Consider the following 19,854-nt stretch of genomic DNA (forward strand, 5'->3'; position numbering starts at 1 on the left):
CCTGAGAAGCCCAGGGCTGGTGGCAGGGCGGGGGCAGGGGGGCGGCTTGCCCAAAAGAGACTACAGGGGCCACGAGCTTAAACAAGTTTCCTCCTGGGACATCTTGTCCACATAAGTGAGACCTTATCCCCACCCTCAGCCTATAGCCTGGTCGAGGCTTGACAAACAGATGTCATTGCTGCAGGGAGGGGCCTAACCTCGCCTGAGACATCCAGCAAAGCTGTGTCTTGCATCTGCCAAGAAGATTCATCAACAGAAAGACCTTCAGGTCTAAGTCCAGGGCCCAAGAACTATGGGCTAGATGTCCATCCAGGGGCTGGGAGGTGGCAAGGCGATGGCCCCAAGGCTCCAGCAGGAAGCTGTGGTAACCAGAGCCAGTCTTGATGGGGCAGCCCTGGGATAGCTGTGCCCTGGGTCCCTCAGGGTTAGGAGAGGGGAATGCCAGGGGAGGGGTTTAAGGACTTCTAGGGTACCTGGATTAGGAAGCAAGTGTGGGTATCCTGCCCAAGGCCAGGTAAGAACCAGGGGGCTTCCCTGGTGGCTCAGATGGTAAAGAATCTGCCTACAATGCAGGAGACTGGGGTTAGATCCCTGGATCGGGAAGATCCCCTAGAGAAGGAAATGGCTACCCACTCCAGTATTCTTGCCTGGAGTTTTCCATGGACAGAGGAGCCTGGCGAGCTACAGTCCACGGGGTCGCAAAGAGCTGGACATGACTGAGCAACTAACACTTTGATTTTTCACTTTTCTCATCTAAGAACGAGATGCTGCAGCCCAGATGTCATCTCTCCCCGAACAAGAGATGAGCTGGCAGGGAAGCCAACCCATCTCCTCCCTCCCCCTCCTAACCAGATCTGAAGGGAGATGAGAGGCTTTCGCAGGGCCCGTTCTGGCTGACTTCTCTAGCACCTGGTGGGGGTGGGGAAAGTGCAGTTGAGTGAGAAAGAATCCAAGGTTCCACTCTGCCCCTGGACAAGCTGCTTGCTATCTCTGGGGCCAGGAGACTCATAGGAGAACGGCCAGGTTTGGCGGTCCTGAGCCCAGAACCCAGAACTACCCATCGAGAGGACAGCCTATGGAGTCTTGTCCTCCTGATTCTGCCCCCAGCCCCTGGGAACAGCGTCCTCCCAGCTCAGAGGCCGTGGAGATGCAGGGGCTGCACCTGCTTTCGGCTTTCATTCTGAGCAGGGTTAAAAAGGTGACAGGCAGCTTCGCGGGCTCCAGGTGCTCCGAGGTATACACTGAAGGGCACAACACCGTCAGAGTATTAAGACGGTGAATAGGGGCCCCAGGCCATTCTGGATCAATACTCTAGCTTTGTTTTGCCACAGAGACTCTAACCAGGGAAAACCCCTGCTGTCGTAAGAGGATGTCGATATTGCCTTGGAAGGCAAACAAGGGCAACCTCAGCTCCCAGCAGGCCCGAGACCAAAGGAGGCAGGGTTTTGGGCTGTTCTAGAAGGTGAGTCTGGGGCAGACGAGGGCCTTACCCTGAAGGGATCACAGCCATCTGGGCCCTAGTTTCGACTCACCTGCTGCTGCTGCTAAGTCACTTCAGTCGTATCCAACTCTGTGCGACCCCATAGACAGCAGCCCACCAGGCTCCCCCGTCCCTTAAAACCCAGCCCTAACATGAACACCTACAGAAAGCTGTACAGTGAGGAGGCAAGAAGTGAAGGATGACCCGTGGGGAAAAGGTTCGTAGGGCTAGGGGAAGGTTTGAGCTGGGCCACGGGGCAGTCAGGAGGGTAAGTGACAGGCATCCTCGCAGGGTCAGCCAGGGAAGCCAGGAGGGACAAACGTGCGGTAATGGGCATGTTCCAGGAAAGAGTGGGCAGCACTTCCCCCACACACATCACTGGGGCTGAGCGAGGCCAGCCCATGCACCAGGGGCAGTAGGTACCCATGCGCTGGCCCACCTTGGCTGCCACGGTGCTAGGAAGATCTGAGGTGGCAGGCAGAATCTGCCCCCAGCCTCCACCGACACTCACTCTGGCTGCAGAGAGCCAGTGTGGCAAGGACTCTGCTGGTGGGCTAGCCAGTAGGGGAGGCCAGGCCCCTCCCCCGCCTGGAAGGGGCTTTAGAGATGGGCGGGGACCCAAACTTAGGCTTAGCAGCCTACCCAATGCATGGAGCCAAGAAGACGTACTAGAAACAGACTGGATTTTAGGAGGCCAGCAAGGAGGACAGGAAGCACCTGGACAGAGGAGAGGGAGGCCTCGAAGCGTGGACTCCACTAGGCATGGCCGCCAGGGAAGGACTGGGCTCGCTTCTGTCATTAACAGCTGGGGCCATGGGGGATCTATCCATCTCGCTGCCTCAGCTGGCCTTTGAAGAGGAAAGGAGGGATAATTGCCTCTCACATGGAACCCAGGACAAAACAAAGCATCAATCCCACAAGGGTAGGGAGAGAAAGGCCAGGGGCAGCAATGGGTGTTTGGGGCTGGGCAGGAGAAAACTACCTTCTTTGGGGGCCAAGGAGAAAGGAAAATGAGCAGGGAGGAACTCCCAGACATTCGGCCTCAGGCCCTTTTCCAGCCACCCCCTAAGCAGGCTTCTCCTTGCTCAGCCCGTAACTTGGGTGGCACTATTCTTACTGTCAGGATGACTTCCAGGCTGAGCTGGGGCTGGGGTTGTGGGATGAGCGGTGCGTAGATGATGTGCATGGAAGTGGAGAAGGGCATGGGAGCCTTGGTGGCCAGGCCCTGGGTACAGGCAGGCCATGCTGTAACAACCTGCCATCTGTGACCTCCAACTGTAAGGTACCCACATTCCAGGCCAGGACTGGAGCCAGGGACAGAGTGGAATGGGACACAGGCCACCCAACCAATACCAGGGCTTTGGGCCTGTTGGTCGGCTGGAAAGACAGAGGGACTCTGCTCGAGGGAAGAGCAGAGTCCCTCTGTCTTTGGGCCTGGACTGCTCAGACCTGCCTGTGGGACAGGGGCGGTCCCACAAGTCTGACCAGAGGGGACTTGTAGTCCCCCCAAAGCGCCCAGCCCTTCACACCCAAAAAAGAGGGACAGAAACACCAGGCACTCCCTGCTGCTGGCTACAGCCTCCTGCGGTGGTCTCCAGGACTCCTGAATGAGTCGAGTTGGGGGCCCCAACAGCCAAGGCAGAAGGACAGCTGGGTCCTCAGGACTGAGCCCTCTGCCCAGGGACACTCCCACTGCCTGGCTAAACCCTGAGAGCCAGGGCCTGGTGCCGGTAGGCTCTGCTTGTGATGTCCTGGGGGTCATTATACCTCTATGCCCAGGGGCTCCAGTGTCCAGGTTGTGGATGGGCCAGCAGTCAAAAAGCAGGAGGCTGTGGATCTAGACTGGTCTGAGGGCCTGGTGTGGGTTCCCCAGCCACAGAGCCAAGGGGGAAGGGGCACTGGGCTCTCCCTCACTGAAGTCCGTGTCATCAAACTCCAGAAGGGTCCCCGGGAGGAAGACCAGCATGAGAGGAAGTATTGCAGGAGCCTCAGGGTGGGCCCAGCTGAAGCTTAGGACCCACATCAGGGAGGTCAGCCTCGGGGCCACAAGGAAACAGGGAGACCTGCTGGGGCTGCGTGGAAAGCACGCCGGTACACAGAACGTGGCATCAGCCGAGCAGGGAGAGGTCTCCTCGAGGCAGGCCAGGCACCCTTTGCTGCAGTGCTGCAATGCGGGCACCCAGACACACATCTCTGCGCAGCTGGGGGCAAATTCTGGATGACACAGAAAGAGACCGAAAAGCCCAACTGCCACTTCTGAAGAACCGGGAACAAAAGCAGGATACTGCTCATGCCCTCTGCACACAGCACCACCTAAGGGGTGGGCAAACCACCTAAGCCACCCCTCCGACCCAACCCCCGAACACACATCTACCCTCATCCCATATAAGTAACCTGCTCGCCCCCACCACCACCATCCTGAGAGCAAGCAAGCAAGGGAAACTTACTTGTTCTGGCTCCTCCCTGCTGCAGCAGGGGCCCTAATAAAGACTGGCCTGAATTTCCCGTCTGGCCTCTGATCAATTTCTATTGATTAAGGAGGCCAAGAATCCTGGTCGGCACCATCCCCACCAGTCCTGAGGAGTGTTGGAGGAAACCAGGCTGCCAGGGGCTGGGGCCAGGGGTACCCAGGCCAGAAGAGGGGCCTGAGCTACCTTCAGTTGGGGCAGCATCAGGTCCAGAGAGGCTCTAAGCTGGACAACTGGCAAGGGCTGGGGAACCAGAGACTGGGGGCCTGGAACACCCACCGGGCTAGAAGCAGCAGGCAGAGCCGGTGGGGACCAGGTATAGCGGCTGGGATTCATGCCACCTGTGGGGCTTAGCAATGCCAGGGTGCTGGTAGACGGGGCTGGGGAAGACAGGCCCCCTGGAAGCTGGCGTCTATGTGTCCTCAGAGCCAGTAGGTGGCAAGCTGAGAGGGGAAGGGAAGTCCAGTCAGGGTGGCCCTGGCTCTCCCATATTGAGGAGGCTCCAAGTTTTGCAGAAAGGCGGGCAGGGCCCAGGGCTGTTGGAGGACCCAGGCCTCCCCAAGCAGGGGCTTTCATCACCATTTATGGTGGATGGGAGCCCAGGCCTCACTGAGGACCCTTCAGAAGGAGGGCCGAGCCCTCAGCAGGCAACAGGCTGGTGGAAGCTTCTAGATTTTCTGCTGTGGGGCCCCAAGCCAAACCCCAGTCCCTCTGACAGTGGGGCTTGGGGAAGGAGGTTTAGTAGGTTTGAGGAGAAGCAGCCACCACTCTTGGAATCCCAGGCTGTGAACCATCAGGAGAGAGGACTGCCCCAACCTCACTACCCCTGCATGCGAAGGACAGGGGCTTGTTAATGATTTTATCTGGGGGCTGGTGCAAAGAGGAGCAGGGGACCCCCTGCCAGGCCTGGCAGTCATTGGAGGGGCCTCTTGAGGTCCTTCCATGGAGCTCAGAGGTTCAGCACCTGCTTTCCAGGAGCCTAGGTCCCTACTGCCCTGAGAAGGCACAGGGGCCTGGGAATTGGGCCCCTGGAAGACAGAGGTGGGGATGCAGGAAGCAGAGTGGCCAGTGCAGGCTGAGGCCGGGGCAGGGTGAGGGGGGCCAGATGGGGTAGCTACAAGCCTCTGAGTGGGCAGCAGCTAGAATGCCCATGACTGGCGTCCCCAAGGAGCCCCCCACCTACCTGCCAACCTCAGTCCAGCCAAGGGAGAGAAGAGGAGGGCCCTGTGGCCCCTCCCCTGCCTTGGGGGCTGGAGGCTGGCCCTGCACTGGGCTGGGCAACCTCTTGGGGAGTACGAGGGGTGGGGGCTGGGGAAGCTTCCCTGGGCAGAGGTCCGGAGGGCAGAGAAAACAGCAGCCAGCAGCAGGGCCCAGTGCCCACCGGCCAGAGATCCCCATTGCCTTCCCCACACCCACCAGCGCTCACCTCTGCTTCCTCAGCTGGGGCCAGGCCTACGGGGCAGCAGGCAGGGTTGGGGGGTGGCCCCAGGGGCTGAGGCAACCACTCCCACCTCTAGAGGGGCCTCTGGGGTCAGCAGAGGCATGTTCCATCAGGTGGGAACACATGCTCCATTTCCCCTGCGGGGACCAAGGGAAAACAGCCCCTTCACTCAACGCCTCAGTGACAACAAGCCGGGGAGGAAGCCGTGGAGGTTGGGAGTGGGGTGTCTTCATGTCCCTCACCCCCCCACAGCCCCGCCCCGCTCTCCTCCCTCACCCATGACACCCTGCAGAGCTGCCCCCTCACTCACCTTCTTGCAGGCTTAACTCCTGGCTGCAAAACAAGTGGGTTGGGACCCTCGGCTGTTTGTACTGAGCTGTGGAGCCAGAAGGGCAGCCAGGGGGCAGGGCCGCAAGCAAACCGAAGGCTCACCTGAGCACCTGCCTCCTTTTATTAGTAAAAGGAAAGAGGCCGCACATAGTGGGGCCACCTGGGCGGAGAGAAGCCAGGCCAAGGCAGGTCTGGGCCCAGCCAACAGAGGGCGGAGCAGAGCCAGGTACAGAACGTTCCCCACTCCCCACTGGCCCCGAATCCTCAGGACTGGACACGGCCCCTGGTCTGCTCAAGGTCTGGACACAGTGCCTGACTTGATGCGACCATCAGCAACTTCCTGGACCGCTTTCCCCACCTGTGACCCAGAGGGAGTAGTAGTCCGTGTTACTAGAAATGATTCCTGACTCTGTGTCCCCTTGGGAGTTCAACTGAAACCTAGATTCCAGGGCTTTGCCTAAGACCCTTCTCCATGGGGCCCAGGAGAGCATTTTCCAGGTGATTGCTTGAAAAGTCCTGCCTGGTTGCAGCCCAGCCCAGGAGACTTAGCTGGCTGCAGGGGAACTGTGGGGTCAGAAGAGCCACTTGGATGAAACCACAGTGGAGTGGGCCCCGTTCCAGTCTCCTCAAGGGGTGCAGGCAGCCACCACACTCGCTTACACACCCTACCCTGGCTTCCTTGCCCTCAGCTCTTAGCCATCAATATTCCTATCAAAGAATGCAACGGGCTTAGTGAACAATTGTGACGGGTGGTAGCACTGTCTCCCGGACAGGAGGCCTGGGGTAGAGCTTTGGACCCGTCCCCACCACTTAGGCTGGGGCTCCTTGGAACACTGTGGTATCTCCTCCCTTAATAGAGCCCTCAGGCCAGGGCTGTCTCTCCCCTCAGGCTGGGCTCCCAGGACAGAGCTGTCCCAAGAGATGCAGCCACCCCCACCGCCGCTCCAGCTCTGCTCCGCCCTCGCCCCGCCCCGGGGCCCCAGGTGGACACATGGACTCGGGTGCAGAGTCCTGTCCCTGGGGCCTCAGTTCCTGCCCTGGAATGGCTGGCAGGATGTGCACTCTGGCAGGTAACAAGGGACGCTGTAGGTGTACAAGGCAGGCAGGAAAGAAGGGACAGACGGAGGGGGGCAAGGAAGGAGGGAAAAGAAAATAAGAAAGTAAAGAAGCAAGAATCAGAGCCAAATCCACCAAGGGGCTGGCAACTGTGGACAAAACCCAAGGCTTTCAGTGCAGTCCTGTCTCTCCCTCTAGTAGCCCCGAGTGATTCAGACTCTCTGCTCTTCACCTTCCTAGAAACAACACGAACCACACCCCAGCTCTTCAGGTTGCAGGACTGACTGAGCTGCCAGCAGGATGGACTGAGCCGTAACCAGGCCCCACCCTCTCCACCTTGCTCCCACACTCCCGCCACACTTCTAATCCTTCCCAGATACTTTGCCCGAGCCTCCGCACGTGGTCTTCCTCAGGCCACACCTGGCACTCCCTTCACCTGCATCTTCCTACGTGGCTTCCACGCAGGAAGCATCTCGTCTGGAACCCAAGGACACCTTCTCACTGAGCCCCTTCTGAGCTTCCACTGCACTCTCCCCCTGGGTTCTGCCCTATAGTCACGTGTGTCAGAGTTGCCTGTTTCCTGGTTAGCTCAGTTGACTAGAGCGTGGTGCAATTAATGCCAAGGTCGTGGGTTCAATTCCTGTACAGTCCACAGAGGCGACTCACATTTTGGGTTTCCCTGATGGCCCATACACTGAAGAATCCACCTGCAACGCAGAAGACCTGGGTTTGATTCCTGCGTCAGGAAGATCCCCTGAAGAAGGGAATGGTGACCCACTCCAGTATTCTTGCCTGGAGAATTTCATGGACAGAGAAGCTTGGCAAGCTACACCATCCGTGGGGTCAAAAAGAGTTGTACACGACTGAACACACACTTCCCTTCCCCCATCAAAGGCCAGGGCACTCCTCAGGCCTGTGTGGTTAGACTACAGGAGCCAACGGGTCTACACAATAATGTAGCTGAGCTCAGTGAAAACCCACAGGTACTAGGGTTGATGCTGGTAGGTGTGACCAGCTCTCATGGACTGGTCCTGCCCAGATGGATGGTTAGGAAGCACCTCGGCAGCCCTGAGAACAAACCTGTAGGAATACAGGCCAGCAGAGGCAAGGTGTCTGAAGGGAACCTAAGCCCAGCTAAGATGTGAGAGGGGCTGTCCCAGGGGTGGGGTGGGGGGATGGGGACAGCTCTGTCCTACCTAGAACTTGGCAGGCATGTCCTTGGTCCTGGGAGAGGGGTATGCGATGGTGTCTGGTGACCAGCATTTCTCACTGGGCAGTGGGCTACAGACTAGTAACCCCCAGGACCCACATGGCCAGAGCTAGCGGGCAGAGGGTGCTGGAGAGCCTCGGCACGTGTGGGCTGGGAGCAGAGAGCTGCAGACTGTGAATGAAGGGAGAGGGACCTGGTGATGACACATGGAACCAACCTGTGACACATACCCCTACCCTCATTAAGACAAAGTCAAGCCTCAGGTCCAAAACAACCCAAATGTTTTTAATGTTTAATGGCCTGTCTCCAGGGCCCACAGCCTTATTACAAACCTTAACTAGGCCAGGGGCCCAACTTGCCAGTCTCTGGCTCAGTTCAGCACTCTGCAAGGAGCTAACCACAGCAGGCCTGGCTGCTGGGACCCTGGTGTGGGGAGGGCCAAAGTCCTTACTTAGTTGACATCTTCGGAGACTTCCAGGGCTGAGCTGTCTGTCACTCAGCCTGTCCCTTTGAGTCCCTGAGTCCCTGTAGCTGCTTGGCTTCCTGCAAACACATAACTTCTGGGGGAAATGCACCAGGTCACGGCAGCAGCACAGGGAAGTCACTGGGTCAGTTCATCACAGGCCAGGGCCCCCCAGGGGCAAAAGCAGCAGGGCAAGGATGCCAGCCCCGGGCTGTATCCCTATGCCCCTGTGGAAGGGGAAGAGCTCCCTCAGGGAGCTCCAGACTGGGGGGTTAGGGTCAAACCCCCAATGCTGGGGCTGCAGCTCTAAGCTTCCCTCAGAAATGACTCTAGAAAGTGTGTGAGCCACATACACTAGACAAGGGACCACTCTAAGATGACACCAAGACTTTCTGGAGGAAGGCCCCAGCTGAGATCCCGTCTCCTGTCCTGGGGCAGGAAGCAGAGAGCAAACCGTGACGGGTGTGTGTCGGGCACCACTCCACAACAACCCTCTGAGGTAGGCTGTGTTGTGCTATTTTACAAATGGAGAACCATGGGCACAAGAGAGGCAGGGGCCCGCCCAGTTACACAGCCAGGAACAGGAGCCAGGACTCAAGCCCAAGTCTGTTGTGCTCCAAGGCCCACACGTTTTCTCTAATAGGAAATATCCTTTCTGATAAACACCCTCAAGTTAAAAGTTCAGGGGCTCTCAGCCCAGCCTGGGGTGAGGGGCGGGGAGCAGGGTAAAAGCTGGAAAAACCGCAAGGCTGTGTCCGCTCCTGGTCCTCAGTAGCTGGAATGGCAGAAGCGGGGCTTAGAGCGATCCACAGATCTCCAAACAGCAGTGGTGATCCAAGGCTACAGCTGGTGGCTCTGGCTGCCCAACAGCTGCGGGCGTGGTGCGGTCCGGTCCGGTCCTGAGGCCTTGTGGCCCCAAGTGGGCAGTGCCAGGCCATTGAGCCAGGCAGATTCGAGCAGGCTGCGGAAGCGTGCCTTCACCGTGGGGCCGGGCAAGCTGGCGCCAGCAGCAGGGGTGGGGGAGGCACCTCGGGACCCCCCCGCAGCGGTAGCCTCTGCTTTCTCTGGGCCAGGGGTCGGTGGCTTCCTCCCTGGCTTTTTGGCTTTGGGGGCAGCCGACTTCCAAGTCAGGTCTAGGCTCCCCGGCTCCTCTCTGGCCATGGTGGATTCTGAAGAGGGCACTGATCCAGGCTCAGTGTTAAAGTCACCTGGAAAATGAACAGACTGTCAGACCGCAGACCCAGAACACCCTCAGGTCCCATCTTTGGGCCCCCAAAACCAGCTAAACCAGTGGTTCTGCTGTCCCGGGTGAGGGCAGCCCTGGTAAGGTCACAGACATCACGACCCTTCCCAGCACATGCCCACGGACAAGACTGTCGAGCCCGTCAAGCCAAAAAGGCGGGCCTCTCCCCAGGTGATGCCAGCACTATATCTAATGAGGGCCCCCCGCCAGGGCCTGTCTGGGAACAAGGACGAGAGGAAAGGGGCACAACAGGCCAGATACCACTGGTCTGATCTAAAGGCTCAATGAATAGCTGTGGGAACTGGGGAACAGAGGGGGCCCTGACACATCACCCCCAGAGCCAGAACAAGGGCCAGAGCCCAGGCAAGGCTGGGCTGAGAGCACTGCCCGGGGGGAGGGGTGGGAGGGGGCTCCTGCTTGGAAGGCAGGCTGTCAGGGGAGCCCTGTCTAAGGACACCTCTGAGGAGCAGCTCCACAAAGATACGGAAGGGTGGAGACGGGGCCCCAAAATGCAGCCTGAGGCAGGAAGCTGGACCCCACTTTCATAGACTCGGTCTGGACCCCACTGCCCAGCAGGCAGCACAGGAAAAATGACCCGCCCCTCTGTGGGCCCCAGAGAGCCCAAATGTAGAGATAAGACTGGCTGGGGGGCTTGTGAGTAAGGCATCAACACCCATCCACCTTCATTCCTTCTCATCCAAGAATAGAATACTTGTATTTGCATGTTCTTTGCACCCCATTAGGGCAAATGACAATCTCTTAAGTGCTCAGGGGTCAGCAATGCTCGTCACTCAGACCCCAAGCTTCACATCTATACCTTGTTGCCTCAGGTCTCCTCTCTATGGAGCCTGGACCAGATGGAAGTCCAGGGGAAGGCTGCCAGGATGGGAAGGGGACAGGAAAGAGTTTCTGCGGAGACAGAGCCAGAGGCCTGGAGGACGGAAGGTCAGGTGGGCGGCGGACTACAGAGGGGGCCTCAGCCTTCGATGCCAAATGTCCCGAAGCAGGACAGGCAGCGACAGACACCACTTGGTGCCATCACCAAAGCCCTGGCTAAGTACGATGGCCACGGTCCACCCGGGCGGCACTCAGCCCCTCCTGAGAGCAAGGTCCAGCTGCCTGACCTGATGCAGAAGATGCCCTCAGACACAAGGTCACAGGCGAGCATACCACGCACAGACTTCATGTGGCAGGGAAAAGCAAACCACAGAACAGCACTCCGACTCACAGGCAACTCCAGTGTCTGCCTGGGAGGACGGGGGAACTACTGAGTGCTGGGTGAGCACAGTGCTGCTCGCTGAGCTGGGACAGACTGGGGTGGGAAGCAAGTCAGGCAGATGCTCAGGAGTGGGGTTGGGTGAAGCTAAGGGTCGGGAGAGACCCCAGGTGCAGAAGCCCAGCAAGCAATCGGGGACTTGGGGTTTGAGCTCAGAAATGTGGAGCTGGGGCAGGACACACACAAGGGGAAATGACCTCAGACAGAACTCAGGGCCTGGTCAGAGCCCCAGGAACACCAGAGGAGAGACTTGCACCAAAGATGGAAAAGGCACAACGGAGGAAGAAGCGGGGCAGGGATCCGGGAAGGAAGGCCAAGTTTCCCTGGGGACACAGCAGCTGGCAAGCTGACATGCTCAGGGGCTCACAGAGGAGGCTGTGAAGGTGCTTGTTGACACTGGGGGTGAAGAGGGATGGGGGCCCCCCCAGGAAGCCAGCCCCTGCCTTTCCCCCGTACCAGGCATGAGTCCTTCCCAGAGGCCCAGGAATCCCTCAGCCCCCAGCGGTGACCACTCACACAGCCCACACACCTGTCACTCGCTCACACAGCTCCGGCGGCTACGGGGGTGGCCCCATGCTCACCCAGCTGGCGGCGGACGCAGTCCCGCCACTGCAGGCCCAGCAGGTCTGGGTAGATGTCGGGCAGCTGGCGCAGCGCCAGCAGCTTCAGCATGCGCGAGGTGCAGCCGTGCAGGGCCCGCTCCCGCAGGGCCCGCTCCTCCGACAGTGTGGTGGGCCGCAGCTCCACGCGGTGCTCCTGCAGCACGTGGTCCACGGAGGCGGGCGGCAGCCGCGGGAACAGCCGCTCCTTCACCAGGTGGATGGGTACGAAGATGGCTCCGGCCCGCACCACGTGGGGGAAGGGGCACTGCTGCGTGCACACGAAGCTCTGCAGCTGCGACAGCAGCTTGCCCAGCAGCCCCTGCACGCCCTGGCAGTCCTGCCACGCCGCCCGGCCCCAGGGCCCAGACGTCGCGAGCCATTCACGCAGCTTTTCAGGTGGGGAGTGGGCCACGGAGCCTGAGATGGCATCACACAAGGATGCGTGCAGTCCTGCGAAGTGCTGCTCTGAGGAGTCGGCTGTGGTGGGGGTAGAAGCTGGGGAGGGGCCAGCAACTGGAGCGGGAGCTGGAGCCGGAGCCGGTGCGGGCGACGGAGCTGGGGCAGGCATGGAGGCAGGGGAGGCCATGGCTACAGCTGGAGGGCTGGGCAGTGTCAGGCCAAAGCAGGCCATGGGCAAGGGCTGGGTGAGCATCTGTAGTCCAGGGGGCACGGGAGTGGGGGTGGGTACGGGCTGGGCCGGGGCAGGGGCCAGCGTGGGCACAGAGGGGACCACAGTTGCAGGCAAGGGTGCTGGCCGGATGATCTTGAACTTTCGAAACATGAAGGCCACCGAGCTGTGGAAGTTGGTCCTTGGGGTGGCCTCTGTGGTCACTGGTAGCCCAGGTGGTTCTGGCACCTCTGTGACTGCCTTTTGCAGGCCCTGCGGATCGGAGACCGTGTCCCCCGTACCTGGCACGTTGGAGACATTGCTTCCTGTGGCCGGCATATCCATGGCTGCGGTGGGCTTGGCACGTCCCATGGGATGAGGGACCTTGGTGGGGGAGGCCTCGGCGGTGGTCTTCTTCACACTCAAGTCCAGAGCCACCTCCTCCTTAAGTGAGGGGTGCTCACTGGAAGGGGCTTCCTGGGCAGGCAGGGACCTTCCACAGTCTCTGTCGTGGCTCTCATTGGGGGCTGGGGCCAGTTCAGGCTCAGCTGGGGCCTCGGGTGCTGGCACATCCAGGTAGTCACGGTAGGGGGCCAGGCTGAAGACATTGTCGATGACCGGCATGGGTGGAGAGCTGGGGGGCAGTGAGCCCTCATTCTGTGGCAGAGACTGGCGCTCCTGGGCACAGGGTGGGAGCGGCGGTGGGGTGCGCGGAACTGGACTATCTCCGATGACAATGGGTGCCCCGGGGTGCTCATCAAGCCGGGGCGGGGGCTGGGGCTGGGGCTGGGCCTGTGGCTGGGGCTGGGCCTGGGCCTGTGGCTGTGGCTGGGGATGTTCCTTTCTGCAGCTGGGCAGCCACATCTTCTCCTCGGCTTCCTGCACGGGCTTCTCTGCAGGCCTCATGGGCTCTGAGCACGGCCGGCTGGCAGGCAGAGGCTGGCATGCCCGCTGGAATGCCCCGGGCTTTGGCAAGGCCTGCACACTGTTCTGGGAAGGTGGCATCCCTCCAAGTCCTGGGGATGCTCCATAGAGAGAGAGGTCCTCCCGGGCATAGGGGAAGCCCAGCGTTTGGGGGGCAAAGTCCAGTGGGCAGCGTGGGGTGAGAGGTGGCTCCAGCTTGAGGCCTGGCGAGGGTGCCGGGAGTGGGGCGGAGGGGTAGGCGTAAGGGTCCAGCCCCACTGGGGGCATATAGGGTGTCTGAATGGCCTGCTGCCTCAGGTAGGGGCTGTTTAGCCCACCAGCTGGGTACCCGGCCCCCTTGGGGGCTCCCAGTGGCTGCAGTGGGAGCACTGAGCTGTAGCTGCCTGGCTTCTCTGGGTGGCGACAGGCTGGCGGGCAAGGCACGGGCTGTGTGGGGTGGGGCAGCGGATAGTGTGGGGGCGCTGCGTCCTGGCAGGCTGGTCCTAGGGGTTGGGCCAGCTGGGTCCAAGGACTCGGGGGGCCCTCAGACAATGCCTGCTTGGGGTCCCCAGAGTAAGGACTTGCATACTTCGAGGCCAGGAAGCCTGTGCCATGGAGGGCCCGGTACTTCTCCAAGAAGGCCTGGCAGGGGGAGAAGCTCACCGAGGAGTCTTTGTCAGATGCCCCAGCTGGCACCCCACGCAAGAAGGTGCCATCCAGGAACTGGCCCTTGCCAGAGGCTGGGGGCAGAGAACAAGATGGGCCCACTGGTGGTAACAAGGACCCGGTCACCAGCGTCCAGTCAACATCCAGAGGCTTCTTCGGTGCCCCCGCTCCCAGGCAAGTCGCGAGCCCGTAACACAGGGGGCTACGGTAGACAGGTTTGGGTGCTGCCAGTGGGGGACCTGGGTAGGAGTGAGACTGGGGACCAAAGGGCAGGAGCTCGACAGGGCCAGAGTCCTGCACCTTCTCAGAGCTTTCTGTGGACGGGCGGTAGAGCAGGCAGCTGGTCAGAAGATTGTTTGCTCGGAGTGGGGGTCCTGCCATGCTGGTAGGGTACAAGGGTGGGTACGGGGTCCAAGGTGCCAATCGCTCAGACCCTGTCTTAGGAGGAGCCCCCATGGGGCAGGAGAAGTAGGCACCCTTGTAGCTGCAGGAGTCCTGGTTTCCAGCAGAGGGGGGCAGGCTGTGGCCGGGCCCGGAGTCTGCCTCCAGGCGGGGCAGCTTCCCATACATCACAGGCCCCAGGGTCCCCAGTGGCCGCTTCTCCGCCATCACTGTGAAGGCTTCAAGCCCTCCAGGGCCCCAGCTACTCAAACGCTGACCTGGGAGAGAGAAGAGGCAGGGGCTGTCAAAACACAGGCCACAGGCAAGCAGCAGAGAACTGCTGTTCTCACTGACTCACTGCCATGCCTAAGAACTTGGCACTTGGTAGATGCTCACTGAGTACAATCACATATGGACACGAAGTACACCCATTCATGTATGGGTTCACATATGCTAAGTACACCCATTCATGTATGGATGAATGAATGCATGCAGGAGCCAACTTTATTTCTAAAGCTGTAAAACCCTTGGCTTAAAGAATTCTTACACAGTAGCTCTACTATACCCCTACCCCACTCCGGGAGTCCCTTCAGTTCAGCTTTACTCCACTGACTCCCAAGACCCCTTCTGAAGTTTCAGACTCTGGGGTCACTTTGCTTGGTTACTCCTCCTGCTCCTGCTTCCATCCGTGTATAGATGAGGAGTCCTGTTTATCCCAGTCACTGATGGAAGAGATGGCATGAGAAGCAGGCTTCCTACTTCCCACTACAAGCTCTGAAGTCTTAGATGCCACAGTGATTTCCAGATTCCTACAGCAGCCAAGGTGTGGAATCAGGCACTGTCTAGAAATCCAGACTTCCTGCGACACTCTAGATCTCATTTTCTGACCTCTCAGTCTTCTTAAAAAATGGCAGACAGACCTGGAACCAAGTCCCTAGGCCCAGAAGGACACATACTGGCTTGGTTTTATTATTACTTTTTATTATTATTATCTTTTCTTAAAATTTATTTATTTTATATATATATACTTTTTTTTCTGCTAATGCAGAAGACGTGGGTTCAATCCCTGGGTTAGGAAAATCCGCTGGAGAAGGAAATGGCAACCCACTCCAGTATTCTTTTTTTTTTTTTTAATTTATTTTATTTTATTTTAAACTTTACAAATTGTATTAGTTTTGCCAAATATCAAAATGAATCCGCCACAGGTATACATGTGTTCCCCATCCTGAACCTTCCTCCCTCCTCCCTCCCCATACCATCCCTCTGGGTCATCCCAGCGCACTAGCCCCAAGCATCCAGTATCGTGCATCGAACCTGGACTGGCAACTCGTTTCATACGTGATATTATACATGTTTCAATGCCATTCTCCAAAATCTTCCCACCCTCTCCCTCTGCAACAGAGTCCATAAGACTGTTCTATACATCAGTGATTCTTTTGCTGTCTCGTACACAGGGTTATTGTTAGCATCTTTCTAAATTCCATATATATGCGTTAGTATACTGTATTGGTGTTTTTCTTTCTGGCTTGCTTCACTCTGTATAATAGGCTCCAGTTTCATCCACCTCATTAGAACTGATTCAAATGTATTCTTTTTAATGGCTGAGTAATACTCCATTGTGTATATGCACCACAGCTTTCTTATCCATTCATCTGCTGATGGACATCTAAGTTGCTTCCATGTCCTGGCTATTATAAACAGTGCTGCGATGAACACTGGGGTACACGTGTCTCTTTCCCTTCCGGTTTCCTCAGTGTGTATGCCCAGCAGTGGGATTGCTGGATCATAAGGCAGTTCTATTTCCAGTTTTTTAAGGAATCTCCACACTGTTCTCCATAGTGGCTGTACTAGTTTGCATTCCCACCAACAGTGTAAGAGGGTTCCCTTTTCTCCACACCCTCTCCAGCATTTATTGCTTGTAGACTTTTGGATCGCAGTCATTCTGACTGGTGTGAAATGGTACTTCATAGTGGTTTTGATTTGCATTTCTCTGATAATGAGTGATGTTGAGCATCTTTTCATGTGTTTGTTAGCCATCTGTATGTCTTCTTTGGAGAAATGTCTGTTTAGTTCTTTGGCCCATTTTTTGATTGGGTCGTTTATTTTTCTGGAATTGAGCTGCAGGAGTTGCCTGTATATTTTTGAGATTAGTTGTTTGTCAGTTGCTTCATTTGCTATTATTTTCTCCCAGGTGAAGGCTGTCTTTTCACCTTGCTTATAGTTTCCTTTGTTGTGCAGAAGCTTTTAATTTTAATTAGGTCCCATTTGTCTATTTTTGCTTTTATTTCCAATATTCTGGGAGGTGGGTCATAGAGGATCCTGCTGTGATTTATGTCACAGAGTGTTTTGCCTATGTTCTCCTCTAAGAGTTTAATAGTTTCTGGTCTTACGTTTAGATCTTTAATCCATTTTGAGTTTATTTCTGTGTATGGTATTAGAAAGTGTTCTAGTTTCATTCTTTTACAAGTGGTTGACCAGTTTTCCCAGCACCACTTGTTAAAGAGACTGTCTTTTCTCCATTGTATATTCTTGCCTCCTTTGTCAAAGATAAGGTGTCCAAGGTGCGTGGATTTATCTCTGGGCTTTCTGTTTTGTTCCATTGATCTATGTTTCTGTCTCTGTGACTGGCTTGGTTTTAGAGAGTAGCAGTCCCCAGGAGAGGTGGCCCAGGGGAACCTTTGGTGTAACCCCCACCCTCACCCAAGAACAAACCCCAGCAGGAGAGCAAAGACTGTCCAGCAGATGGCGCTGTGGCACCAACAGGAAGCTCCCACAAAAGTGCAGGAGGAGAGCCTGTGTCCATCCCAGCCCCCAAGCTGCAGTTGTCCCAAGGCACATGGGGGCAGCACAGGACCATGGAGCAGGTGGAGAGGCGAGAAGCTGTGAATATCCAGGGAGGAAGGAGCTTCTATGGGTCACAAAGTGCTAGTTGGCAATGACCCCCTTGTACTGAAGGAAAAACCGAATGCCAAAGAAAGACTCTAAGGTCCCCAAGCAAGGCCAGGCAAGGCCCAGAGAGGTCAACACGGATTTCCTCAAGGTAGCAGGTACCCCGTGGCCCAGGCGAGGTCATCTGAGGCCAGTCTGCTAGAACCACACTGACCTGCTTCTACCTCCCCCAGTGCCCTGTTCCCCGAAACCCTCAGGTGGCTTAAGAAGGATGAATAAGCTCAATCTTGCTATGATTAGGCCGTGGGCCAGGTGTCACAGGTTTCTGTCACCAAGCCAAGACCAACCTCCACCCCCCCCCCCAACCCCTGCAGTTCTCTCCCTTCAGCTGGTGACCAATGACACCCACAGGCTCAGAGTTAGACTGGCACATTTTGAAAATATGCCAAGAAAAGCCAAGGGTATTATGGGAGCCAGTGACCACCCTTATTCCAGCCTAAGTGCACCAAGGAAGCCGGGCAACACTCAGACAGTTGTCTCACCTCCTGGCCAGACTAACCTCAGACCAGCCTGAAGCAGCAGATGCTCCTGAGAAGACAGGAAGGGGCAGCGGGGCCACAATACCGATGGCAGTGCCCTACAACAGGGCGCTGCATCCCAAGGGGAAAGCCTCCCACCCCGGTGCGCAGCGGCTTTGCAAGAGGTGGTTGTATGGTTGGGGGGGGGGTGGTGTTGAGACCCCTGCCCTTGGGGAGCTCTGGGTTAATTAAGTGTAGGCTCTAGTCTCACTTCCCCCACCCCACCACTCCTTGGGACCTTCTCCATACCCAGCCCCGGCCCCCAAGAGCCATTCTCTCCTGGGCTCTGCCCATTGTGTGCCCTTCGCCCTGGGGACTTCCTGTGACACCCCTGGGACTCATCCAATAAAGGTGAGGCCACTTGGGACCCCCCAAGTCATTGGGGGAGAGATGAGGGCTCCAGGGAACCAGCAGAGGGCTATGAAGGGTATGGGGGTAACACGACCTCCTGCTATTAGGAGGTGGAGAGCCCAGCACACAACCCCTCAAGGCAAGGCTCCTCTCCACGCCAAGTGGTAGCCCAAATGTAGGTGCCTCCTTTCCTCACACAACCCAAGAGGCAAGCAATTGTTTGAAGAAGGGCAGGGCTCCAGGGAGCAGGGCCACATCACCCTTGGGGCCACCCAGCGGCTTCCTGACAAGTTGGAGCTGGGCTGGTAGGCCCATTCTCAAGCAGCGCCCAGGAGAGAAGCCCACTGCCGCCGTGCCATCCCTGCCCTAAACAGCAGGGGGCGCAAACAGCTCTCTGGCCCAGTTCCAACGCCTAAGGGGTCTCCTGATAGACATTGGGCAAGACCAGGAAGAAGAGAGCGATCCTGCCCAGCTGTGGCCAGCGCCTCTTAGAGGCTGAATCGGCTCCGCTTCCCGTGTTATCACACCTCCCCCGGCTGAGGTTTTGGGCCCTGCGTACGCTACAACCGCATCTAGGGGCAGCCCAGGCTCTAGCGGTGGGGGAAGGGTGGCGGGATCCGCTCCACGCCCCTGGCCTCTACCTGCCTCGCCCTGAACTCCAGTGCCTGGGGCCCTCAACCGACCGACCTGGCCTTGGGGCTGCCGCCGCACCCGACCCCGGCGGCTTCCGGCCGGCCCCATGCTCTATTCGGTGGCGCTGGGGCGCACGTGCACCCCAGCAGGCCGATACACAGGCCGCCACCCATGCAAACCCGTGCCTGCAAGTACGTGCCTGGCCCGTATCTGCACACACTCCCCTCCAGAACTGCGTTCTCCCCTCGCTCGGGGTCCCGCACACGTGTGCACGCGGGCAGGCCGGCGCACCGGGCCCCACGGACCGACATCTAAAAACTGGCGGGAGGGCCGGGGCAGGGGGCGGCCCGGCAGCAGAGTTCGGGCAGCCACCGCCTCCGGGCGATCCCGCCAGCCTGGGCTGCGGCCAGAGGGTGAGTCAAGCCTTAGCGAGGAAACCGCAGGGCCGTCCCGTCCCAGCAGGGCGCGTCCAGGGCCCCAAGGCGTCTCAGTGCCAGCCGCCCCCAGGCCAGGCCCCCGCCGCCCCCTCATCTCCGCCCGGGCAGTCCACGTGAGCCGGGCCCCGCGGGAGGCCCGAGGGCTCGGCCTTAGCTCCTCTTCGCCAGCCCCGCGCCGGATCGGTTACCCGAGCTCCAGAGCGCTACCAGGCCCCCGGGGCCTCGAAATCCAGGGAAAGTCGGGGCAGCGGCGCGACCCTTGCCCGCAGCCCGCCCGCCGGGGTCCCCCTCCGCGGCAAGTAGGAGCCACGCCACATCGGCCCAGGCCCAGCGTGCTCCATCCCGGGACCGGCCGGTAGGGGCGCCCTGGGGCAGCGCCACCCGCCCCTTCCCCACGCGCCGCCCGCAAACTCGGCCCAAGTTTCCGCGCCCGCCGAGTGGGCGAGCTCCTACCTGCAGGGCACCCGGCTTCCCGCTGCTGCTGCCCGGCACCGCGGCCGCATCCTCCAGCGCCGCTGAGGACGCGCGTCCTGGTCCGGCCGGGCCCTGCGCGGGAAGTCGCGGTGAGCACCGAGCCCGGAGCCACCCTCCTCGCTGCCGTTCGCGCCGCCGCCGGGCGCCGTCTGCGGTCCCGGGCGGGGCGGGCTGGGGGCGGAGCGGGGGCGGGGCGGCCCGCGCAGCAGGGGCAGAGCCGGGCCGCGCCTCTGGGAGCTTGTGCTCCCCTGAGCCCCGGGGTGCAGAGGGCCTGCCTCTGCCAGCCCTCCGGGAACCGGGCCGCCGGCGCTGTGCACACTCTGTAACCCCCTGCTCTCCGCGAAGCCATCGCCCGGCGCGCCCATC

The 19,854-nt window shown here is 58.9% G+C and overlaps 1 protein-coding gene across 2 annotated transcripts; it reads right to left on the reverse strand.

The window, feature by feature from the left end:
• Positions 1–8,249: 8,249 nt before the first annotated feature.
• C21H15orf39 (chromosome 21 C15orf39 homolog) lies at positions 8,250–19,642 on the reverse strand. 2 transcript variants are annotated; one of them, XM_061394792.1, is made up of 3 exons: positions 19,468–19,641; positions 11,549–14,404; positions 8,250–9,656 (listed from the first exon to the last, which is right to left on the reverse strand). In XM_061394792.1, exons 2-3 carry the CDS (start codon positions 14,352–14,354, stop codon positions 9,289–9,291), a joined length of 3,174 nt encoding a protein of 1,057 aa, XP_061250776.1. In that variant the 5' UTR covers positions 14,355–14,404; positions 19,468–19,641; the 3' UTR covers positions 8,250–9,288. The 2 variants fall into 2 exon arrangements, with proteins under 2 accessions (XP_061250776.1, XP_061250777.1); XM_061394793.1 differs by having other exon boundaries at positions 9,568–9,656; positions 11,497–14,404; positions 19,468–19,642.
• Positions 19,643–19,854: the final 212 nt, after the last annotated feature.

Source organism: Bos javanicus, chromosome 21 (genome assembly GCF_032452875.1).
Source record: "Bos javanicus breed banteng chromosome 21, ARS-OSU_banteng_1.0, whole genome shotgun sequence".
NCBI classification, from domain to species: Eukaryota; Metazoa; Chordata; class Mammalia; order Artiodactyla; family Bovidae; genus Bos; species Bos javanicus.

Coding starts and splice junctions, on each gene's coding strand:
- C21H15orf39 (XM_061394792.1), bottom strand. CDS start 14,354: ATGGCGGAGAAGCGGCCACTGGGGACCCTGGGGCCTGTGATGTATGGG. Junction 9,657..11,548: donor CTGCGTCCGCCGCCAGCTGG/GTGAGCATGGGG, acceptor TTCATTTTCCAG/GTGACTTTAACACTGAGCCT.